The sequence below is a fragment of the Carcharodon carcharias genome, chromosome 3 (assembly GCF_017639515.1).
Source record: "Carcharodon carcharias isolate sCarCar2 chromosome 3, sCarCar2.pri, whole genome shotgun sequence".
NCBI classification, from domain to species: Eukaryota; Metazoa; Chordata; class Chondrichthyes; order Lamniformes; family Lamnidae; genus Carcharodon; species Carcharodon carcharias.
In genome coordinates, this window is record NC_054469.1 from 75,337,722 (window position 1) to 75,363,710 (window position 25,989).

Below are 25,989 nucleotides of genomic sequence, written 5' to 3' on the forward strand. Positions count from 1 at the left end.
AGTCTGTTGTCAACTTAGATCTAGGCCTAAGAGATGAAAAGAAAGTTTGTCACCCTTTGTGCAATTTGGCAATTTCCTCTTTCAAAAATAAGTATTCTGAAAAGAAAATTATTCAGCAGCTTTCTTCTTCAAATAGCACTTCATCATTATCTTTAATTTTTTAAAAATTTGATGTTTATAGACCAAGAGGTGAGAATTGGAGCAGAATTTCTTCGTCAGGTTCTCCTGATTTCCCACTGTAACTTTGATGGAAGAGCAATGGTATTCCTGGTAAAATGGGGTTTAATGATGGCATTCCAGCATTTCCGCTGATTTTTTGCCAAAGTTACAGCAGAGCATTGGGAGAATTCTATTTCACGATCTTAACTATAGTCATGTCACCATTTTTCACTAGTATGTGTAATAACATTTTTAATATTTAGAGAATTCCAATATCAACCAAGAAAGGTTTATACCATGATGTGTAAATTTGAATTTGACAGTATTCATTCAAGTAAGGAATCTCTTTACATCTGAATAAGTTCAGATACTTTTAACAAAGAAGCAAGGACCACAGAAAAGTCAGAATTTAAGTTATTTTTAAATGCAACAGTGTTTGGACAACTGAAGCATGAGATTCTTCAGCAATCACTTCATTTTCTATCTACTTTTTACATGTTGCAGCCAGGGCTGTTTACTTACATGTGGTTCAATAAACTTAGTGTGACTCCAAAAAGCATGTGAATAACCCCCAGGATGACTGACATCTTCATCTTGTAGGAGTTCAGGAATGTTAGCTTATTTACAGCAATGTTCCATATCTGAGAACAAATAATGATGAGGCTTAACATCTGTGTTCAGAGCATCAGTAGATTTTGGGCCATAAAGAATATTTGGATGATGAAAATATTTTAAAGAAATGGATGGGAGTAGCAGTTTTTAAGTGTTGGAGGATACTACCAGAATTGAAAGCAGTTGAGGTAACTAAAGTGGCACTGTTTAGGTGACATCAAATTTTAAAAGATGTTGAAGGAATGTGTTAAGTAATGAAAACAAAAATGCTGGGGACAGTCAGCAGGCTAGGCACCTGTGCAGAGAAGATAGGAGAATTAACATAAGGTGACCAACCATACATTAGGGATAGTTCCTGGATGAAATATTGTGTCCCTGGCAAACAATGCTCCATAGAAAACATAGAAAATAGGAGCAGGAGTAGGCCATTTGGCCCTTTGAGCCTGCACTGCCATTCATTATGATCATGGCTGATCAGCCAACTCAATAGCCTGCTCCTGCTTTCTCCCCATATCCTTTGATTCCTTTTGTCCCAAGAGCCAAATCTAACTCCTTCTTGAAAACATACAATGTTTTGGCCTCAACTACTTTCTACAGGCTCACCAGTCTCTGGGTGAAGAAGTTTCTTCTCATCTCAGTCCTAAATGGTCTACCCCGTATCCTCAGACTGTTACCCCTGGTTCTGGACTCCCCCACCATCGGGAACATACTTCCTGCATCTACCTAGTCTAGCCCTGTTAGAATTTTATAGGTTTCTATGAGATCCCCCCTCATTCTTCTGAACTCCAGTGAATATAATCCTAACCGACTCAATGTCTCCTCATATGTCAGTCCCACCATCCCAGGAATCAGTCTGGTAAACCTTCGCTGCATTCCCTGTACAGCAAGAACATCCTTCCTCAGATAAGGAGACCAAAACTGCACACAATATCCCAAGTGTGGTCTCACCAAGGCCCTGTATAATCGCAGCAAGACATTCCTGCTCCTGTACTCGAATCCTCTCGCTACGAAGGCCAACATACCATTTGCATTCTTTACCGCCTGCTGCACCTGCATGCTTAACTTCAGCAACTGGTGTATGAGGGCACCTAGGTCTTGTTGTACATTCCCCTCTCTCAATTTATAGCCATTCGGATAATAATCTGCCTTCCTGTTTTTTGCTACCAACGTGGATAACTTTATATTTATCTACATTATACTGCATCTGCCATGCATTTGCCCACTCACTCAGCTTATCCAAATCACACTGAAGCATCTCTACATCCTCCTCACAGCTCACCCTCCCACCCAGCTTTGTGTCATCTGCAAATTTGGAGATATTACATTTAGTTCCCTCATCTAAATCATTAATATGTATTGTGAATAGCTGGGGTCCCAGCACCAGTCACTGCCTGACATTCGGAAAAAGACCTGTTTATTCCTACTCTTTGTTTGCTGTCTGCCAACCAGTTTTCTATCCATCTCAATACACTACCCCCAATCCCATGCGCTTTAATTTTACACGCTAATCTCTCATGTGGGACTTTGTCAAAAGCCTTCAAAAATTCCAGGTGCATAAAACTAGTCCCTGAATACTCTAACTTTTAATTTCTTGTGTTGGAATTTGTCCAATGCATAATTGATGTCCAGCACCGAGTACCTCCGTTGAGATATGTGCTAAGTGTCTAAATAATAATAATAAATGTACAACAATGTCAAAATGCACTTTAATAGTGTGACATTACATTTGTGGCAATTATATGGAAGGTTAATCCTAATTTCAAGATTGTGGGTGGGGGAGAAAGGGCATATAGAATAGCATTCTTAGAGTTTAGAAAAAATAAGAGAGGACAATTCAGAGACTAAAGTAATAATGTTAGAATAGAATGATTTAGAAAAATGTTGATGGAGGAATAGAGATTGGAAGCCACTTACTGGGTCAATGCCGAATGGATAGGGTTTTCCTGAAAACACTCCTAGCACGGCAGGATTCAACTGGAGTATGGGTGACTTCTGTAAAGTTTCATTACTGAAAATAATTTATAGACACAAACATCATCAAAATCAACACCTGACATTGTAACTACTAAAAGTGCACTAACAAAGGCTTTGGTTGCATAGTGGTTATGGTACTGGACTAGTAATCCAGAAACTTGGTCCAATGGTTCAGACACAACATTCAAATTCCATCCATGGTAGCTGGGGAATTTAAATACAATTAATTAAATAAATCAGGAATAAAAAGCTAATATTAATGGTGACCATGAATTTACTTCATTGTCATAAAAACCCATCTGGATCATTTTTGTACTTTAGGGCAAGAAATCTGCTGTCCTAACCTGGTCTGGCCTACATGTGACTCCAGGCCCACAGCAATCTGATTCTTAACTGCCCTCTTAAATGGCTTAGCAAGACAGTCAACAATAACAGCTATGGAAATGTCACTGTGGGAGTAACTTCACCACACAGACTGCAACAGTTCAAGAATGTAGCTCATCACCACCTGCTCAAAGGCAATTTGAGATGGACAATAAATACTGGCCTTGTCAACACCCACATTCCATGAATAAAACAAAAACCTCAATTTATTTGCAAAATATTATACTTACACATTTGAATTTTACAAAGGTTTATAAAAATGTTTTTAAAATAGTTTTAGTAACTGATAGAGCCATAGAACCATGGAATTCTAAAGCATAGGAATATATTTCCCCCATGTTAAGCAAATACATGTATGTGTGTATATATAGAGAGAGAGAAAGAAGAAAGAGAGAGAAGGAACACATAGCAATTTGCTGTTTACCTGTATTGCCTGAACTTGAATTTTTATTTTATAATATTTCTATGATGTTAAATTCAGCTGGTTATTCAGCAGTGCTCATATTGTTGAAACCAGACTGGTTGCCACGGAAATCTGAAGTAGTATTTAACTACCTCATGAGATAAGCCAGTATCAAAATTACTGTTTATGCATGTTTCTGTAGTTTTGAAACAATGGAAAGATCTAAGGAAGTTGAAATGGCCAGAAATTAACAGGTTCAATGACTATCAAAAGGTTGAGGGGTGGTCTTATAGCTTAATAGCCCGTTATTTTCTGCATTAATCAAACATTGAGAGATATGTTACTTGTTCACAGTTCTAAGGGTTGGCACAAAAATGAGCCCCTGGTAATTGACAGTTTATCAGACTGAGATTGACCAGAGAGACTTGAGGCAGGACACAGAGAAGATTCTCTCTGTTTCTCTCTTTCTTCCAGACACAAAATAAACTGTGAAGTTAGCAAAAAGTTTGCATTTTAAAGATGAGAATTAGCTCACTTTGAAACAATTTAGATTGAAAGTCAGCCTGTGGCTGATATGTTAAGTAAGTTTGCATCTTTGTTAGGAACATTGGAAATTGACTGATTTCACTGTGAAAAAGGTATTCTATTTGCTTGGGAACCTAACAAAATATACATATAGCACTGTGCCTAAATGTAGGCACCAATGTTACAGGGAGCAAGTTGGATGCTTACAAGCAATCTGAAATCCTACTTCCAGACCTGACTTTTCTGCCCCTTTCTAGAGAAGACAGTATGTGGCATTGTGAACAATAACACACCGGGAAAGAACTCAATGTTTCCTTTTGTGGTAGGAAATTTACCTGTAATGCCCACCCAAAATACCTGGGCGTCACCTGGACAGGACTCACATCTACTGGCCTCATTCCATCAACACCAGCCAGATTGTTGATACCAGGGTGATCCTGATCTGGAAAGTTGCTGGAACATTATTGGGGAGCACAGCCAGAGCACTTCAGCATTGCAACCGGGGTCCTGGTCTACTCTGCCTCAGAATACTTCTCTGCCTCATAGTCCAGCAGCCACCACACAAGGGCTGTGAATGTGCAGCTAAATGTTGCCATGAGGATGCTTAGGTCCACTCCGACTGTGCAGCTGTTGGTGCTGTCCCACAATGTCCTGCCTGCCATTTGGTGCAGTATCATCATGCTTTGCAAGATGGAAAAAGTCCTGAACAACACTGACCTTTCCACTCATGAAACTTAAAAAACCCATCAAGAAAGTCCTTAAAATAGCATCTGGCATTGTGGGAAACAGCAGCTAATATTTCTGTAGCTGGTATCAACCAAAATCAGATGAACAGAATCATGAGACTCATGCAGTATAAAGAACCAACATTTCATCATTGATCCAGCAACAGAGGTCCCTGGCTTCAACCTCCCTTGATGACAGTGAAAAGGGTTCAATTGAATCCACATTGGGCATGGATGATATGGCCACCTGCTCCATAGGTGGAAGATGAGGGACACTCTGAAGTGCAATTGTAGCCATGAGTCCCAGACTATGGAACACAGGAACACAGCGTAACAACCTGCCCACTAAAATTTGTTGCGGGAGGCACCTCATTTCTCCACTTGACATCTCAGGAGGCCATCAAATGGATAGTCAAAGATATTCAAAGCTCTTCCTGTCATACGAAAGTAGCAGTAAAAAAATAAACCATTTGCTGGCTTGAAATTGTCCCTCAGGAGGTGATCTAATTGAAATGCTTAAAGGATTTAATCAGGAGATAGAGATAAACTATTTTCTCTGGTGGTGGAGTCCAGAAAAAGGAGTCATAGGGTGGAATTTTATGCCAGCAGGATTTTGCAGTCCAGCCAAAGTGAATAGAGTTTAGAATGGCTTGCCGCATTTTGCAGCCCCGTCCCCGCTGCTAGGGGGCCTAAAATTCCGGCCATAATCTTGAAATGAGAGCTAGGCCATTCAAGGAAGCACTTTTTCATACAAAGACTAGTGGATCGCTGGAAAACTCCCCCCAAAAGACTAGGTCAATTGAAACTTTCAAAACTGTCATTTGGATAGGGTATAATGGGTTTCGAATCCAAGGCAGTTGGATGGGTTTAAGATGCAGCTATTACTTGATTGAATGGCAGACAGACTCAAGTGGTTATAGCCTATCCCTGTTTATATGTTCCCTTTTTTGATATACATTTTTCAGTATGCTTTCCCTGAACAGAGAAGAATGAATAAAGTGTAATATTTCAGTAGTTGATCAAGGGTTCCATTTGGATCATCTAATTGTTTAACAAAATAGTTTCTCGTAAAGGGCGCATGGCTGTAGGTGCTCTTGCAGGAGTGATTGGTGAGGCTGAACCTTAGAAAATAACTCACTGATGTCTAAAAATTGTGACCTCAGTAGTAGTAAATTTTGAGTGACTTCGTAAGAGAAAATCAGTTTGTTGATTTATGACTAGGTTTTACATTATTGTGCAAGAATCCTTATACAGTTCAAGGGCATTTCCATGTAAAAAAAAAACTCACCTCCAAGGTCCATTAGGCTGGAACATAGCTCTGACATTCCAGGCTGATCCAAAGAGGTTGAAAGTTCTTGAGAAGCAGTCATTGTATATGAGGCCAGTGTAGATTGAGAAGAGTCCCATTAGCAGAATAATGTAGCGTCCATGATACAAAATACTTAGAATCTAAACAAAATAAGAATTATTTCAATCTAACTAATGTAATGCAAATAATGAAAAGATTCAGTGCACTATTTATAAATGTTAACAGATTAGTTATACTTAACTTTTTATGAAACAATGTTATTTTTAAATATTGTACTTTCCTTTTAATTCATATATTTTGGATCACTTTATTCAACATTTAACAAGTGTTCATAAATTAAATATTTGAGAACTGTGAAATTAAAATTAATTACAAATTAAAAATCTAAACATTTTAGATTTTGACTTCCTATGACAGTGTGACAGGGTGAATGTTCCTTATTCCGTTGTGGAGACTCCCTTTTGTTTTTACATTTGTCAGGATGATTACTTGGTGAAAGAAACACTTACCTCATTATTCATCTCTATGTTTCTATGGTATTTTTCATACAAGATCATCCCCAGAGCCATCATTGCCATGATTAGTCCATGTCCACAGTCACCAAACATGATAGCGAAAATGAAAGGGAAGGTGATGATGCTATAAGGGGCTTCATAGGGACAAAAGAGCAACTTCAGTACATGAACATTGTTAATCAGCATTGTTTGAAGATCAATTTTTGAGGTCTGTCTAAAGAGAAAATATTACCTATATAGCATCTTTCTCATGCTCAGGATATCCTAAAGTGCCTTACAGCCATGAATTACTTTTGTAGTGTGGTCACTTGCTCTGTAGGCAACACGACAGCCAATTTTTACAAAGCAATGAGATGAATAACCAATTTATCTGTTTTTGGTGGTGTTGGTTGAGGGATAAATGTTGAACAAGTTAACTTCCCTGCTCTTCTTCAAATTGTGCCACAGGATCTTTAATTCCATCTGAGAGAGCAGATGGGACCTTGGCTTCAAGAAGACACAACCAAAATTATAATAATGATTCAGTGACAGCCTAGATTAATCGTTCAGATTTTGGACTGGGACTGGAAACCATGACCTTCTGACTGAACTGATACAAAATAAGCAGATGACATCTGCCATTTATGCTGTTTGCAGTATTTTTATAAAGCTGACATCATCTATGAAAATTACAACCTAGAAACAATTGTTGTTGGGTGAATGACATTTCTTTGCGCACAATTTAATTCTGACACTAATTTTCTTATTTCAAATGGTTTAATATCGCTGCTAAAACAGCAGGAAAAGGAATGTTGTACCAGTTCATTAAGTATTTGTCAACTAATATTAGCAATGGTAATAAATATGCTACAGAAAATAACCTGGGATGATTTATTCATTGGAGGAAATTGCTGTAAAAAAAATACCACCTTTAACCAAAGCAATGTCCCAAGATGTTTCACAGATAGGTGTAAGGAGAACAGATGCTGAGCTAGTAAGGAAGATGTTCTAAGGGTGACTGTAGGGGCTCAGTGGTTGTTCTCTTACCTCTGAGATAACGGTTTGACTCGAATCCTGAGCAGACACTTCAGAGTACTGAGGGAAAGCTGCATGGTTGAAAGTGATATTATAAATGCAAGTTCTTCCCTTCTTTGTTTAATTGCTGTTTATGGATCTTTCCAAAGAAATCTATTAGTGTTGAATACAGCTGACAATGGTTCACCCAGGTTCTTAGCAGCCAAATCAGTGGTCCTTAAAGGAACCACTAAAGGCTTGCATCAAAAAGTTAAGGCAATCTTTATGTGAAGCTGGAAGAGTTAAGTGCTCTTCCCAAATCTACTGCCCTACTGTGAGCCAGTGTTGGCCTATGTTAGCTCCCCTCCTATTCTCCTTTCCTCTGGTTTAAATTGGTCCTGGGGCAATCTGCGAATTGGCCTCAGGATGTACAATAGACACTGGCAGGGATACGGGATCAAGGCTGGTGAATGAAGTTAAGGAAATCAACACCCTCCTAGGACTCAGGTGGCTTATTTAAATATTTTATTGAGACTGTCTGGTTCAGATTCTTTCGCCAGTTAGGTTTAACTCTGGTCGGCTGGGTTCTCATTCCTTGGGCAAAAGGAGGATCAAGGAATGCTGTAAGGAAGATAGAAGAGCCTTTATGGCACTGTCGGAGGGCTAGGAAGAGCAGGAGGTTTGCCATAGGCCCTCAGTCTAAGTTGGTGATTCTCCCTGTGATTGGACCCCTTACGCAATGATCCATCTCCCCCTCTTGTTATCCAATCTCCTTCCTATACCATGATGTCTTCCGAAACCAAGATTTCCCATGAAGATTAGACAGTGGGGAATGCAGTTATGAGCGGGTTGGGAGGTGACAGGGTTGTTGCGACACTGTTGCAGCATTTCAAAAGTTAAAAGTGATGGGATGTGGGCTTCGCTGGCTAGGCCAGCATTTATTGCCCATCCCTAATTGCCCTTGAGAAGGCGGTGGTGAGCTGCCTTCTTGAACCACTGCAGTTCATGTGTGTGTAGGTACACCCACAGTGCTGTTAGAGAGGGAGTTTCAGGATTTTGACCCAGCGACAGTGAAGGAATGGCGATATATTTCCAAGTCATGGTGGCGAGTGGCTTGGAGGGGAACTTCCAGGCGTTGGTTGCCCCATGTGTCTGTTGCCATTACCTTCTACATGGTATCAGTTATGGGTTTGGAAGGTGCTGTCTAAGGAGCCTTGATGAATTCTTGCAGTGCATTTTGCAGATGGTATATACTGCTACCACTGTGAGTTGGTAGTGGAGGTAGTGAATGTTTGTTGGTGGGGTGCCTCTCAAATGGGCCGCTTTGTTCTGGATGGTGTCAGATTTCTTGAGAGTGTTGTTGGAGCTGCACCTATCCAGGCAATTGGAACCTTTTTATCATATTCCTGTCTTGTGCCTTGTAGTTGGTGGACAGGCTTTGGGGAGTCAGGAGGTGAGTTACTTGTCACAGGATTCCTAGCCTCTGACTTGCTTTTGTAGCCACAGTATTTATATGGCTGGTCCATTTCAGTTTCTGGTCAATGGAAATCCTCAGGATGTTGATAGTGGGGATTCAGTGATGGTAATGCCATTGAATGTCAAGGGATGATGGTTAGATTCTCTCTTGTTGGAGTTGGTCATTGGCTGGCACTTGTGTGGCGCGAATGGTACTTGCCACTTGTCATCTCAAGCCTGAATGTTGCCCAGGCCTTGCTGCATTTGAACATGGACTGCTTCCGTATCGAATGGTGCTGAACATTGTATAATCATCAGTGAACATCCCCAACCTGACCTTAATATGGAAAGAAGGTCATTGATGAAACAGCTGAAGATGGGTCGGCCTAGGACACTACCCTGAGGAACTCCTAGAGTGATGTCCTGGAACTGAGATGATTGACCTCCATCAACCACAACTATCCTCCTTTGTTCTAGTTATGAATCCAACCAGCAGTTGGGAGCTGTGAAGATTACTTTGAAGAATTGCATCAGTGAACTAGACTGGTTGACTTGTCTTGTTTGTCTGTTACTGTGTATTGATGACCACTGAATGACTAACTCTTAAATTATAGATTATTTTAAGTGATCACTATTGGTGACTATTTCTTTTGCTGATGAATTGCCCAGTTTGTGCTGCAGATTGCATCTGATAACATTTCCATTGACCAGTAGTTAGAATTAAAAGGGCGGAGCCCATGTGAGTGTCGATAGAGGCAGCCATTCCATTGTTATCGGCACTGCTTTGCTCCGAGATACAACCAGGCAACTACCTCTTCCAATGGCAGTGACTATTTTTACCTTACAGCACTGTCTCTGATGCACTCTTGCCATCTGCAGCAATCCTGTAGTGTAAAGGGGTGTGACATAGGTGCTGAAATGAGCGGATGATGTACTGATAATGACACTGGCCCTGACACTGGCCTTGACATTACCACTGCTCCAGCTCTCTTTGCCATGACTGGAATAGCTAAATTGTGTGTGCTGGTTTCAAACCCCTAATTTTTCTGCAACTGTTAATCATTTCTTTTTTGATCTGTTTGGAACTGAAATATTTCATCAGCTATTTGGGAAAGTAAAGCTTTTCAAATATGCCTTGATGAGAAAATAAACAAAAAACATTGAAAGAAAAGAGGATTTGAACATTACACTGGAAACCATCTCCTGCTCTAAAGCCTGAGAACAACTTATTCACTGTAGCTATTAGTTTAAATTGGTTTCAGTCAGTTACTTAATTACAAATCTAGCAATTGACTGATTCAGTTCAGTCACATACAATTTGGCTAATGTGTGTTTTTATGACTGGTGGCACCATTCAGAGAAGCTAGTTAAAATTCTTTGATTTATAACTAAAGTGCTTTTGCATAATACTTGCTAACTTGACTCCATAGTACAAAAAAGAAAAATGAACTTACATGTTCCCATTAACCATTTTCCAACAAAAAGCAAATCAGCCCTTATTCAATTTGTGACCAGGTTGTTGTGATTATTAGCAAAATGTCATAATATACAACAACTGTAATTATGTGCTACAATACAATGTACTGCAAACATCTATTCCAAATTCTCTGTCTTGCTGCTGATTACATGGGTTCACTTGAAATCCTTCTTGGCCTTGTTCAAGTTTCCTACAAGAAATGTAACACTCTACATTTTTTTCTATTCTTTTTGTGGGTGTCTGATGTCAAAAGTAAAAAGTTGATACATATAAAGAGCTGGCAGAAGTCTGCAATTCAGCATTCCTTTCTTGACTTTGTATTATTGCATTTATTTTCAAAGAAATTAAATACAAGCAATAAAATAAACAGACTGTGGGGATATTTTCCAAGGTTTGCACAAGATCACATGGACGCAGTGAAGATGGGAAAATCAGACAGCTTGGGGCCTTTGCCTAAATCAGTGGAAGATGAATATGGTGTGTACGCAGACCCACTGATTGTGGTTGCACCCATGTGATCCACATGTCTGGATGCAGACCCAGGAAAGTCTCCCCCTTTTCTGCATAATCTAAGGTACAAGAATGACAGAAGTCCTTCATTCCACTTGACCATTCAGTTTTGAGATCACAAACAACTGTAAGTCATTCCGCCTATGTGAATGGAATATTCATGGCACAGTGTTGCCATTGTTACCCTATTCCTGCTCTATTCCTGAAGCACAGGCAGAAGCCTTAGTTAATTATTTAAACTGAAGCAATGCATTATCACTAGGTCTCCATCACCATTTTCAGGACAAAATGTGGACGTAATGTTCACTGCCAGACCCGTTTAGTGCTATTGTGCAGAAAACAGCATTTGGAAAGGCTTTTTAAAGCAGGCATTCACCTGCAAGTTCTCAGATCATTGAAATATTTTTTGCAGATCAACTGGCTGGATTTTCTCAAAAGTGTGTGCCTTGGAAATTCCCTTATTCCTGCTTCCTTCTGCTTCAAAGCCTTCAAAAGGTTGCCCTCCACCCTGCCAGGGGACTACATAGTACTTGAGAATCAAAATGGAAAGCATCATGGCTGCTCCACTCTGGTTGGAGGAAGAAGAAGAGCAGCAGCAATTTGGGAAACTTCAGGGAGCTGCAGTTACAGCTGAAAAGATACCTCAAAGGAGGAGAGCTGCTTGCATGCACCTTTGCCCTGCCCATATGGACTACAGACCTAGAGTCACTTACCTCCAGCTATCCAAGAAGTAGAACAAAGGAAGGCTGTACTTCTGCAGGGAAATCTCACAGATTTGTGCAGCCACTTAAAGTGAGAACGACAACTCACTATCCCAACTTCTGAATTAAGAATGACTCTTAATTTTTCCCACCTTGAAGTCTCTCCAGATTGCAGCAGGTACCAGAAAACCTTTTCTTTTGAAGGTTGGCTGCCCAAAATCAGCATTTCTGTCTTCTCCAGCAGAGCTAGGAGTCCAGGTTGCCCTTTAGTGAGCCTTCTTCTGGCTTGTCCTTTCCACTAGATCATTGTTCACTTGTGCTTTGTTTTATGCCAGGTGCAGAGCCCTCTAATTCACTAACCATCCCACTTGGGATCCTCTCAGATTCTGTGCTGGGCTTTGAGAGGGATTAGGCAAGTACCAGTGTTTCTACGGGAAAATTGACCCCTCTGCAGGGTCCAGACTTTCAGAGAACCTAGAGAAAGGGAGATGGACAAGGGTCAGCATGGCATAGTATGGTTATACACTAGCAGATGATTGACAGAACTTTGCAGCATCAGATTGTCATGCTGACTGTATCTGTGATATCTTGAGAAAGGAAAAAAGGTACAAATAATAGGCAGGCATGCTGCTGAGTGTGGCTTCTGTTGTGATATGACGACAAGCACCTTTAAAGGGGCGTATCTTAAACTGCCATCAGTCATTACCCACCTTGACAGAATGTAATGTATTAGTCCCATGATGGCTTGTGTTCAGTCTGCAAGCAGCAGTGGTAGAAATTAGATGTATTATACTTAGCCACCTAGTTAATTCTATCTGTATATAGTCTTACCTTTAAATAAAAAAAATTGTTTCACCAATCCTTGTGTATGATCGGTACGTTTACATCAAAGAGGAGAAGAATGTAACAGCTTCCGCATCTCATTGCCAGAGTCATGACAATGTTGCATGCTCTGCTTGTTTCCTCCTCCACGGCTTCCTCCACCGTTCATTGACCACGTGGATGGAGGCTGACTACAGCTCCCTTCCCCTGGCTGTTGCGAGTCAACTTCTTTTGCAAGAAGAGAGGGAATGAATTAATGGATGATGGAAAGGTTGTGCAGATACATGACATTAATTCCTATAGTGTGAATGCTGCAAAGGAGAAGCAGCAAGTTGTGAGCATGATGGGGAGATGGTTGTGCAGAAGAAAGTGGCCCCAGTGTGAAATGTGACAACACTCAGCCGAGGAGTAAACTATATCTCAGCTGCTGCCCAGATTGAGCAAAGTGCTGTTTGTGCGTGTTGAGGCCACACAGCAACAGGTGAATGTGCCATTATAAGGAGAAGGAGAGTTGGTAAAATATCCTATTATGTTTGAAGTGTTAGGGAGGGGAGAGGGGGTTTTGGTTAGGAGGAGTGCTGTGACAAGGTCCCATCCTGAAAACTGAGATAGCAAAACATATTCTTACCCTTGTTGTTCGGTCAGTCTGGTTGTTGAAGTGCTTGTGACACTGAACCCATGTTCCAGGGATGATAGTATGGACATGGCCATTGCGTGCCACTTCCCTCCAGGCCAGCTGCAGTGTCTGCTTGACCACCCTGTTGCCATACGATTGGAGCAGGAGCTGCCTATTTGCCTCCATCTACTCTACAAACACCTCCATCACTGCCTCAGAGAATTGAGGTGTTTTAGCCTGCGATGTGCTGCTTTTGTAAAATGAGACTTGTTTTGAACTGGACTACATGACACTCTGCATTCACTCTTCAAATAGACATCGTAGTTGTGGAAATTCTGACCTCCAATTTGCTGCTCGTCACTGGTGGAAACATGGGCAGCGCCAATAATATATAAATAAAGCTCAACCATTAAAATGGTTCAACCCTCCTGCTGATTCTATCAGACAGATAGATGAATTATGCTGTCAAAATCTGCCTGAAAGCCACCGGCAGTGAACATCCAATGACTTATTTTGTCATTGTAATTTTATAACCATTCTAAATTAGAGATGTTGGGGCTAAACCTGGGCTGCATAGCACCCATTTTGCATGTAAAATTAGATTAGTCTCTTCCTTGGGTCCAAAATAGCAGGCCAGAAGAGTGCCACCAGCCATATTGGGTAAGGGCAAACAGGAGGCATCCTTTGGCCTTGTGTAAAGCAGGCACTGGGCCCTTTGCATTTGAGAATAAGAAACCTAACTCCCCCTTTAGGTCCCCCCTGCAATGCTGGTCAGCACACCTAACTAGGGAAAACCAACACTAAACATCATCTATGTTAAAAAAATCTCTGCAGAATTCCCAGCCTCTGACCTGTTCTTGTAGCCACAGTATTTAAACCGTTGGTCCAATTCCGTTCAACATGATACTAATTGTCCCCAATGTCCCACTGCACACCCTTCCCTGGCCCAACCTGGGGTTGCTTATCTTCCAGTTTATAATTCACTGAAGATACTACACATGAAACATTTACTTTTCAGATGCTGATGTGTTTATATCAAGCATTTACTATATTCAGTTCTTGTATTATGCTACTTAAAACAAGAAAAGACATTAAAAGCTGTTTCTATGTAATGAATGGTATTGCAGTAAACTGATTCTCACTGCGGTGCCAACGTGCTGTAGGGAATTTCAGGCATATAACCCAGGTCCAGGCATCTGTAACACAACATGCCAGTTCACTAGTTCATTATGTCACCAGGGAATCTGCAAAATATCACTCATCTTAAGTTTTCTTTTCGACTGAATTGACGATGGAGCACTGTTGCTGTTAGAAAATTCTTTAAGGTGCTTTGAGGTCTAATGTTGGGTGGAATGTGATAACACCAGGAATTTTAGCAACCTTCAGACACTAAAATGTTCACTACTTCACTGATCTCTTAAAATAAGTGAGGTTTTACAATGGAAACAAAAACACGGAACCTTCTTTCTTCTGTTCATTGAGTATAGCACATCAAAATAATTTTCAAAAATGATAATGAGGGATATTGCCAAAGAAAGCTATTTGGCCAAGCTAAGTACATGCTCTGTCCCAGTCAAAGAGGAGCCCAGAAGTATTTCTTTATTTATTTTTGCAGGATCAGGCAGGGCAGGAATGTTCCTGTGGGCTGCACAAAAATTAACCTGGGCCACTTCGGCAATGGGGTCCTCCCCAAATGAACACCCTCCCGTTCCTATTCTCTAGGCTGGTCTGGCCCCAGTCCTGGCTGTTTGATATTTTTTGTATTTTTTCATGGGATGTGGGCATTGCAGGTAAGGGCAACATTTGTTGCCCATCCCTAATTATCCCTGAGATGGTGATGCTGAGCCATCTTCTTGAACCTTTGCAGGCCATGTAGTGTACAAAGACCTACAATGTTTTGTGAAGGGAGTTCCAGAATTCTGATCCAGCGACATGAAGGAACAGTGATATATTCCGAGTCAGGATGGTGTGTGGCATGGAAAGGAACTTGCAGTTGGTGGTGTTCCCATGCGTTTGCTACCCTTGTCCTTTTAGTTGGTTGAGGTCACGGATTTGGAAGGCACTGTCAAAGGAGCCTTGGTGAGTTGCTGCAGTGCATCTTGTAGATGGTACACACTGCTGACACTGTGCATTGGTGGTAGAGGGATTGAATGTTGAAGGTGGTGGATGGAATGCCAATAAAGTGGGCTGTTTTCTTCTGGCTGTTGTCAAGCTTCTTGAGTGTAGTTGGAGTTGCACTCATCCAAGCAAGTAGAAAGTATTCCATCACACCTCACTTGCGCTTTGTAGATGGTGCCCAGGCTTTGGGGAGTCGCGAGGTGAGTTACCCTCTGCAGAATTCCCAGCCTCTGACCTGCCCTTGCAGCCACAGTATTTATATGGCTGGTCCAGTTCAGTTTCTGATCAATGATAACACCTAGCAAGTTGATAGCGGAGGATTCAGCGATGGTAATGCTATTAAATGTCAAGGAGAGATGGTTGGATTCTCTCTTGTTGGAGATGGTCTTTGTCTGGCACTTGTGTAGCATGAACGTTACTTGCCACTTGTCATCTCAAACCTGAATGTTGCCCAGGTCTTGCTGCATATGGACGTGGACTGTTTTAGTAACTGAGAAGTTGTGAATAATGCTGAACATTGCACAATCATCAGTGAACATTCCCACTTCTGACCTTATGATGGAGGGAAGGTTATTGATGAAGCAGCTAACTCTTGCAGCTATGTCTTGGGACTGAGATGATTGGCCTTCAATAACCACAACCACCTTCCTTTGTTCTAACTAGTTGTGAGTTTTCCCCCTGATTCCCATTGACTTCAATTTTGCAAGGGCACCTTGATGCCACACTTGGTCAAATGCTGCCTTGATGTCAAGGGCAGTCACTCTTACTTCACTTCTTGAGTTCAGCTCATTTGTTCTTGTTTAGATAAGGACTCTGATGAGATCAGGAGCTGAATTGTTTGGGTGGAATCCAAACTGAGCATTAATAAGCAGGTTATTGCTGTGTAAATGTTGCTTGAAAGGTTGTTGATGACACCTTCCATCATATGGCACTGACCTGGAGCTGGAAATTTGCCATGGTGGACCTGCTTTCTGCCTGAAACCCATTGGGCACATGGTAATGAGACCCAGCTCTCAAAATGAACTGGGCTTCCAATTGACACTATCAGATGACAGGTGGGCAGCCTCTGTCAGTTGGGTGCCTGTTGCCAAAATCCGGAGGCCAGATATAAATGCGTGTGTTTAACATGTTACCAATTTCCTTTGTTAAAATAGTGCAAAAAAGAATTTGTTAAAATCAAGTGTATGTACAAGAACAGCAATTTATAGGCTCATGTTGCTTATGTGTTCATTGTGATAGAAGTTTCATGAGCCTCTTTCCTTCCCTAAAATGCAAGTGATCTGTTAATTAGGTTGAGGTTCTGGAGCAGGTCTTCTTTGAAAACAGTGCTAGTGGAGAAAAGCCAACTTTCAGCTAATCACACACATCAGGTAGACAATAGGAGGAACAATCGCATTGCCTGACCAATGTCTTCATTTAAGTGTGATCAGCGAGACGCTGGAGTTTAATGATTGTTGACAGGCAGCTCGCCGATCAAGAGGGTTAGGGAATCTGGCAGGTGCACTGCGGACCTTGGCTAGAAGCCATTGGGCAGAATTTTACATCCCATGGGTGAGTGCGTGCCTGACCCGATCAGGCGTAAAATAGTGCGCAATGGCTTCAGGCGAGTGTCCCAATGTCATCACGCACTCGTGTGATATTTCAGTTGGCGGGTGTGCGCGAGAGTCAGCAGCGCACCTGCTGACAATTAAGAGGTCTATTCAAGCCCTTAAAGTATTAATTGAGAGAGAATCTTCACTGCCCATCCAGCATTACGGTTAGCAGGCGGGCGAATCGGTCAGACAGCCTTTGCATTTTTGAGGAAACCTCCTCCACGTGTGGGATAAGGTGTCTGACATTAATTAAGAAAAAAGTTTTGATTTAATTTTTATTATGTGTATGTTCATGTGAGTGAGTCCAATGTAGGGACATTTTTTTTCAGAAATTCCAAATCTTTATTTTTGATTTTCAAATTCTTCAGCTCCCTGAGGCAGCTCTGTGCTCAGGAAGCTGTCAGTGCACGCTCCCCCATGCCTGCGTAGATTTCAGTGCTTGCCCTTCTCCCACGCCACCCTGGCAGCACTGAGCATTTCAGCGTGCGTTTCACGCTGGCTGGCCATTAATTGACCAATGCCACTTGCCTGCCATACCCTTACAATGACCTGAAAATCTGCCCATTGTTTCAATGAGAGTTGAGGGGTTGGTGGTGGGTGGGGAGTATTGTTGGTGGTTGCCGTGGGGCGGGGAACAGCAGCAATCACGGGGCTCTTGGCCCCATGAAAATCAGGACCACAGGTGCTCCTTTAATATTTGTGGAGTAGCCTGTAGTGGCCCATTTAAGACCAGTTCTTTAGGACACTTAACATTAATTTCCTCTGGACAAAGTGTGCACTCCACCCTGTGGAGCATGAAAACCGGTGGAGGACACAGTTAATCATTTTAATAAGGTTCCTGCATGTCTTGGGAACGCTGGCCAACCAGGGTCTAGTCCTGCTTGAAAATCAAGGTGGGTAGGCTTACTGTGGCTTGTAGTGTTAAAAAAAATGTTTTCCAACTTGAAGGGAGCACTAGGAAGACAATGATTGTTCCTAGTTATATTAGGCAGAACAATAGGATTAAGTTAGTGTAACAAGAGTGTTAAAAAGACAGAGATAAATTGCAAGATACCCAGACTAATCCTGACAAGACCCTCTAGGAAAATATTCATGGAAGACTGATTGCACCAAACCTAGAGACTGAAATTGCTGCACTCCAAATGTATTCCATGGGAAGCTTTCACAGTTCTAATGAAGTTGTCATGTTTTAATGATAAAAGGTGATTTTTTTTAATCTATCATATAATTTGATGCTTATGAACACCCAAATTATTCCTCCAACAGAGCTGTGACTAAAATACTTTTTCTTTGTAGGCACAGTTGCTTGTACCCTTCTGAAATAGCTTAACCACACTTTCTGAGAATAAAGCAGAACACAGCTTGTCGGTGTTGGCAATTGGGAATTGTAGTCTCCCAAATTCTCACTCCCGATCAAATGTGATGAGTTTAGCAATAAATCTGCTGACATCAAACCTACCCAGAGATGCCTGCATGATACCAAACCAGAAGCCTATATTCTTAAACACTCACAATAATGTCATACAGGGCCACAAGTTACTACTTTAAATGAAAAAGCCATCAGTCTGGGAAAAAGCCATCAGGCTGGAAAATTTATAGCAGACCAAAGTATGATACAGTATCACTTGCCAGCAACCTCTGGAGCCATGCTATGTTGTAAATTTTTTACCGTGTGAGCAACAAAGTGATTGATACATCAGTTTATTGTGTCAAGTTTATTGTATGAAGTTTATTTAACGGAGTAAAGACATTTGAAATTAATGCCTGGACAATCACTATCCTTAACAAAAACAGAATTACCTGGAAAAACTCAGCAGGTCTGGCAACATCGGCGGAGAAGAACAAGGTTGACGTTTCGAGTCCTCATGACCCTTAAACAGAACTATTCTTGTTTATGACTGCCTAGGGACAATTAACATAAAACTGCTAGCCTGGTTGCTAATGCAATTCTGCACCCCCCCCCCCAACTTATGTGCTAATTAAATGTGAATGTGAAAGCAAATTCTCCTTTCATTGAATGTAAAACATATAATAACCTGATTCTTTACAAGAATTCAGGTTACTTCACCATGCATATAAATAGAGTATTTGAAGATCACCAGAATAATTAAGAACTGCTTTGAAAGTTAGCTGTTGATAGCACAATTATCAGAAAATTGTCATGCTCATCAGTTTGATCTATGGCGAGTTTTGTGGGAGGGTTTTGTTTACTACAGGCTTGTCCAACCTTTATGCGTGGGAGCCAACGATTCAATTTTTCTCACAATCAGGGTGCCAATGGGCAAATTTCAGAAAGAGAAGGTTTAGCACAGCATTAAACATAAATTTCATGATGTATGAAAAGAAACAACTTGCTGAGCAAGAAACTTCACAACAGTAAATTGATAATTTAAAAAATATATAAATGATAAAAAAAATAAAAACATTCATTAGAGTGTGAAAGGATAAGTGTGTGTGTGTGTGTGTGTGTGTGTCCAGTTCACTCCCAGTCTCAGGGGCAGAATTGTCCCTTCAGCGAGCAGGGGCAGGGCCCGCTTGCTGACATGTAAAATGATGCGGGGTGATGTTGGGTGGGCGTCCCGACGTCACCACGCTTCATTTAGATTGTCAGTTCGACGGGCGTGCAGCCGAATCCCGAACTGTCAAAGGCCTATTAAGGTCATTACTAAAAGCAAAATACTGCGGATGCTGGAAATCTAGAACAAAAACAAAAAATACCTAGAAAAACTCAGCAGGTTTGACAGCATCTGTGAAGAGGGATACAGTTGACGTTTCGAGTCTGGATGATCCTTCATATAGACCCAAGACATATAGAAATGAGATGAAATATAAGTTGGAAGAAGGGGATGGGACTGGAGAGCTCGATAGAGGGCCAGTGATAGGTGGAGGCCAAGAAGAGACTGCCAAAGATGTCATAGACAAAAGGACAAAGGAGTGTTGATAGTGGTGGTATTATCTAAAAGATGTGCTAATGGAGACATTAAGGGTAGCAAACAGGGCAAGCGAGTGGCAGATGGCCCTAGTGCGGGTGGGGTGGGGGAAAGGGATTGAAATGGGCTAAAAGGTGGGGAAAAAACAATAGATCAAAATAAATTTAAAAATAGCAGGGAAAAGAAAAAATATAGTGTGTAAAAAAAGAAAGATAAAAATAATTAAAAAAAACCATAAATTATTGGAAAAAGAAGAATCGGAAATGGGGTGGGGATGGAGGAGAGAGTTCATGATCTGAAATTGTTGAACTCAATATTAAGTCCGGAAGGCTGCAAAGTGCCTAGTTGGAAGATGAAGTGCTGTTCCTCCAGTTTGCGTTGAGCTTCACTGGAACATTGCAGCAGGCCAAGGACGGACATGTGAGCATGAGAGCAGGGTGGAGTGTTGAAATGGCAAGCGACAGGGAGGTCTGGGTCATGCTTGTGGACAGACCGAAGGTGTTCTGCAAAGCGGTTACCCAGTCTGCGTTTGGTCCCTCCAATGTAAAGGAAACCGCATTGGGAGCAACGAATGCAGTAGACTAAATTGAGGGAAGTGCACGTGAAGTGCTGCTTCACTTGAAAGGAGTGTTTGGGCCCTTGGACGGTGAGGGGGGGGGAAGTAAAGGGGCAGGTGTTGCACCTTCTGTGGTTGCATGGGAACATGGGAAGGTGCCGTAGGAGGGGGTTGAGGTGTAGGGGGTGATGGAGGAGTCGAGCAGGGTGTCCCGGAGGGAAAGATTCCTGTGGAAAGCTGCCGGGGGGGGGGTGAAGGGAAGATGTGTTTGGTGGTGGCATCATGCTGGAGTTGGCGGAAATGGTGGAGGATGATCCTTTGAACGTGGACGCTGGTGGGGTGATAAGTGAGGACAAGGGGGACTGTTTCATGGTTCTGGGAGGGAGAGGAAGGTGTGGGGGTGGATGCATGGGAGATGGGCCGGATACGGTTGAGGGCCCTGTCAACCACCATGGGTGGAAAACCTCGGTTAAGGAAGAGGAACTGTTTTGGAAAGTGGCATCATCAGAACAGATGTGACGGAGGCGAAGGAACTGAGAGAATGGGATGGAGTCCTTACAGGAAGCGGGGTGTGAGGAGCTGTAGTCGAGGTAGCTGTGGGAGTCGGTAGGCTTGTAATGAATATTGCTGGACAGTCTATTACCAGAAATTGAGAATGAGACGTCATTATTAAACTAATTAAAGTTGTCAAGAATGCTGCCTGTCTAACCTTAAGGTTGGCGGGCAGGCGAAGAGCCCAGGCAGACTTCAGAAAAAACATGGGTGGGATAAAGTTTCATGATGGATTTAAAATTTGTGTTACATTTTTAATAAAAGTGACCGTGTCACATAAGGTGATATGTCAATAACATTTTTCACATCGTTTATTATCTTTTTAAAAGTAACACTGATCTCCCTGAGGCAGCACTTTGCCTCAGGGAGATCCATGTGTTCTTTTGCGCATGCGTGAAAGAATGCACTCCTGGCTCAGGGAATACTCCCCTGCCCGCACAGGGAGCGCATAGCGCTTCCTGGCACACATCACACTGGGCGGGCCTTAATTGGCCCACTACGTAAAATGGCAGTGTGCCCCCAACTGGGGGTGCCGATCAGGAACCCACCCGCTCGCGGCCTCTCCCGCACAATCCCACTGCTGGAAGGAAAACGCTGCCCCAGGATGCTCATTCATTCACCCTCACCCACTGTGCCCCCTTTCTCTCTCACACACACACCCACCCCTTTCTCCCTCACACTCACTCCTCACACAGATACACACACATACAACACACACACCTCTCTCTCACACACACACTCACTCCTTACACAGATACACACATACATACAAAACACACACATACACATACACATACTCCCCTTTCTCTCTCACACACACACATTCACTCCTCACACAGATACACACACAACACACACACACCCTTCTCACTCACACATACACACATGCACACACGATCACCCCTCACACACACATGCATGCAAAATTACCCTCACACACACAGACACACACAGACACACACACACGCACATGCCTTTCTCCCTCACACACACATACACTCACTCCTCAAACAGACCCACACACATTCACCTCTCTCACACACACTCCTCACACACATGCTCATCCCTCACGCATGCGTACACACACACACACACCTCTCATACACACCCCTCACACATACTCACCCCTCACACACACATGCACATGCACAAAAGAGTGCAATCTCGGCTCAGAGAATCCCCTCCACCCACACAGAGAACACATAGCGCTTCCTGGCGCATGTCACACAGGGTGGGTCTTAATTGGCCCTCTAGGTCCCTAAACTCAATAATGATAGTCTCAAGTGCTCTGTAATATAACTTGTACACTAAGTCGGAAGCTGTCCCAATATTCTTCCCGTGGCTCAGTAGCTGATCAATTATAACAATATAATCCAAGCTTGAAATATCAGCTAACACCTGAAAAAAACAGAATTATGTATTGCCTTGAGTAAAATAAAACGTCTGTTCTGATGGAAGATCTCAACTGAAATGTTAAGCTGCCTTATCTCTTTGGACCAAAATCTATTTCCTGCGTTTCATTTCAGAATTCAAGCATTAAAGTTTTTTCTATTTGTCTTTACAATCTTTTTAAATAGCGGTTCAATTACAACTAGTTGTTGTGGTTGGTTTGATGTACAGGGTGCCTTTTTTTACAGAGAGCACGACTGAGGCAGGTCATTCCACAAGGAAGGACTAAGTGGTATTTGTGTTTGGTCCAAAAGCAATGGTAGTTTCTGTCAACTGATCAAGGAAAGCAACAGGCAATTGTAGTAAGGGCATGCCAGCAAAAGTACCCTACCTCGAGAAGCTCACATGGAAGTTATAGAGCAAAACAGGGATAAAAATAATACTTATGGATGTAATTGTTGTGGTTTTTAAAATTCAACATGGCCACCTCATGATCAGTGATGGGATTGATATTAAAAATATATGACTAAGAATACTCCCTACTCCCACCCTGCTGCTGTAACTTGGCTGGAATGGCTGATGGAACTTCCCTTTGTGTTAATGTACCCTGAAAGGTGAAGTGATAGTTTGTAATAAATGTTGGATATGCTGTGGAGGCATTTATTCATTCATGGGATGTGGGCATTGCTGGCTAGGCCAGCATTAATTAACCATCCCTAATTGCCCTTGAGAAGGTGATGGTGAGCTGCCTTTTTGAACCGCTGCAGTCCACGTGGTATAGGTACATCTACAGTGCTGTTACAGAGGGAGCTCCAGGTTTTTGACCCAGCAACAGTGAAGGAATGGCAATATAGTTCCAAGTCAGGATGTTGAGTAGCTTGGAGGGATACTTCCAGGTGGCAGTGTTCCCATGAATCTGCTGTGCTTGTACTTTTAGTTGGCAGAGGTCGTAGGTTTGGAAGGTGCTGTCAAAGGAGCCTTGGTGAGTTGCTGCAGTGCATCTTGTAGATAGAACACACTTCTGCCACTGTGCATTGATGGTGGAGGGAGTGAATATTGAAGGTGGTGGATGGGGTGCTAATCAAGGATGATGTCGATCTTCTTAAGTGTCGTTGGAGCTGCACTCATCCAGGCAAGTGGAGAGTATTCCATCACACCCCTGACTTGTGCCTTGTAGATGGTGGACAGACTATGTGCAGCCAGGCTGTGAGTTACTCTCCGCAGAATTCCCAGCCTCTGACTGCATTTGTAACTACGATATTTATGTGACTGGTCCAGTTCAGTTTCTGGTCAATCACACAAACATATGAAATAGGAGCCGAAGTAAGCTATTCGGCCCCTCGAGCCTGCTCCACCAATCACTAAGATCATGGCTGATCTGTTTGTGTTTCGAATTCCACATTCCTATCTACCCCAAATTACCTTTGATTCCCTTGCCTAACAAGAATTCTTGCCTTAAAATATTCAATGACTCCACCTCTACCATCTTCTGAGGCAGAGATTTCCAAAGCTGCACAGCTCTCTAAGAGAAAAAAATTCTCCTCATCTCTGTCCTAAAAGGCGACCTCTAATTTTAAAACAGAGCCTCCTAATTCTGAACTCACCAATAAGAGGAAACATACTTTCCATGTCCACCTAGTCGAGACCATTCAGGATCTTCAATCAATCACCCCTCGCTCTTATAAACTTCAGAGTAAACAAGCCCAGTCTGTCTAACTTTTTGCTCGTTCTAGGTATCAATCTAGTAAACTTCCTCTGAATCGCCTCCAATGATTTACACCCTTCCTTAAATAAGGAGACTAAAACTACACACAGTATTCGAGATGTGGCCTCATGAATGCCCTGTATAACTAAAGCATAATATTCTTACTTTTATGTTCAATTCCTCTCGTAATAAAGGATAGCATGCCATTAGCCTTCTGAATTATTTGCTGCACCTGTATACTAACTTTTTTGCCTCATGCACTAGAAAACCTAGATCCCTCAGCACCTCCGAATTCTGAAACTATTCTCCATTTAAGTAGTACTCTGCCTTGTTATTCGTTCTGCCAAAGTGAACAACTTCACGTTTTCCTACATTATACTCCATCTGCCAGCTTTTTGTCCACTCACTCAACCTACCTATATTGACAGATAGAAACATAGAAAATAGGAGCAGGAGTAGGACATTTGGCCCTTCAAGCCTGCTCCACCATTCAATATGATCATGGCTGACCCTCTCTCTCAACACTATACTCTTGGTCTCTCCCCATACCCTTTGTTTTTTTTCATTTTTTTCTAGGTACAACAGGTGCAACCTCCTTATGTCCTCTTCACAACATATTTTCCTACCTATCTTTATGTCATCTGCAAATTTAGCTACCATGTATTCGCTTCCCTCACCTAAGTCATTGATGTAAATTGTAAAAAGTTGAGGCCCCAGTACAGACCCCTGCAAGACTCCGCTTGTCACATCCTGCCAATCAGAAAATGACCCATTTATGAATACTCTCTGTTTTCTGCCAGCCAATCAATCCATGCTAATATGGTACCCCCATACCATGAACATTTAAATTCTGCAATAACCTTTGATGTGGCATCTTATCAAATGCCTTTTGGAAATCCAAGTGCAGTATAGGTACAGGCTACCCTATATGCATGTTACCCATTCAAAGGACTCTAATAAATTGGTTAAACATGATTTCCCTTTCACAAAACTATGCTGACTCTTTCCTATACTTTGAGGTTTTCTAAGTGCCCAGCTATAATTTCCTTAATGACTGATTTGAACACCTTCCCCTCGACAGGCGTCAAGCTCACTGGTCTGTAGGTTTCTGTTTTCTACCTCCCTCCCTTCTTTGAAAGAGTGGTTACATTTGCTACTTTCCAGTCTGATGAAACATTTCTAGAATGTAGGGAATTTTGGAAGATTAATCCTAATGCATCTACTACCTCACTTGCAACCTCTATTAAGACCCTAGAATGAAGTCCATCAGGACCTGGAGACTTGTCAGCCTGCATCTCCATCAGTTTGCTCAGTACCACTTCCATTGTGATTGTAATTTCACCAAGTTCCCCTCTCCCTCCCACTTTCTGACTTACAGCTATTACTGGAATGTTTCTTGTACCTTCTTTAGTGAAGGCAGAAGCAAAATATTTGTGCATTTCATTCACCATTTCCTTATTATCAACTATTAACTCCCCATTGTCACTCTCTGGAGGACCAACACTCACTTTACTTACTCTTTTCCTTTCTAAATACCTGTAGAAACTCTTGCTATCTGTTTTTACATTTCTGTTTCTATCTGTTTCTAGCTAGTTTCCTCTGATACTCTAATTTCTTTCTCCTGGGGCAGAAATTTTTGCTTGGCGGGCGTGCGCCCAACCCACTCGAGCGTGAAATGATGCGTGTTGACGTCGGCCGAATGTATTTGTGTCAATGTGCAGTTGCGTGATAGTTCGGTCGGCGGGCATGCGCCACGGCTTAGCAATGCCGTAAGAAAAGCAAATCAAGCAGTAGGCTTTATTTCTAGAGGAGTATAAATGAAAAGTAGGGAAGTTATGCTAAATCTGTATGAAATCTTACTAAGACCACATTAACAATACTGCATGCAACTATATTATAAAAAGGATATAGAGGTACAGGAGAGGGTACAGAGAAGATTTACAAAGATGATACCAGAAATGCGTGGG

At 42.0% G+C, this 25,989-nt stretch overlaps 1 protein-coding gene across 1 annotated transcript in view; it reads right to left on the minus strand.

The window, feature by feature from the left end:
* Positions 1-25,989, minus strand: part of LOC121276012 (V-type proton ATPase 116 kDa subunit a1-like) — a 230,788-nt gene that overhangs the window by 77,415 nt on the left and 127,384 nt on the right. Inside the window, exons 11-14 of the mRNA XM_041183957.1 lie at positions 6,601-6,740; positions 6,071-6,231; positions 2,686-2,779; positions 682-800 (exon numbers count right to left, since the gene is read on the minus strand). Of these exons, the coding sequence (XP_041039891.1) occupies positions 682-800; positions 2,686-2,779; positions 6,071-6,231; positions 6,601-6,740 (514 nt within the window). The remainder of the gene's footprint in view (positions 1-681; positions 801-2,685; positions 2,780-6,070; positions 6,232-6,600; positions 6,741-25,989) is intronic.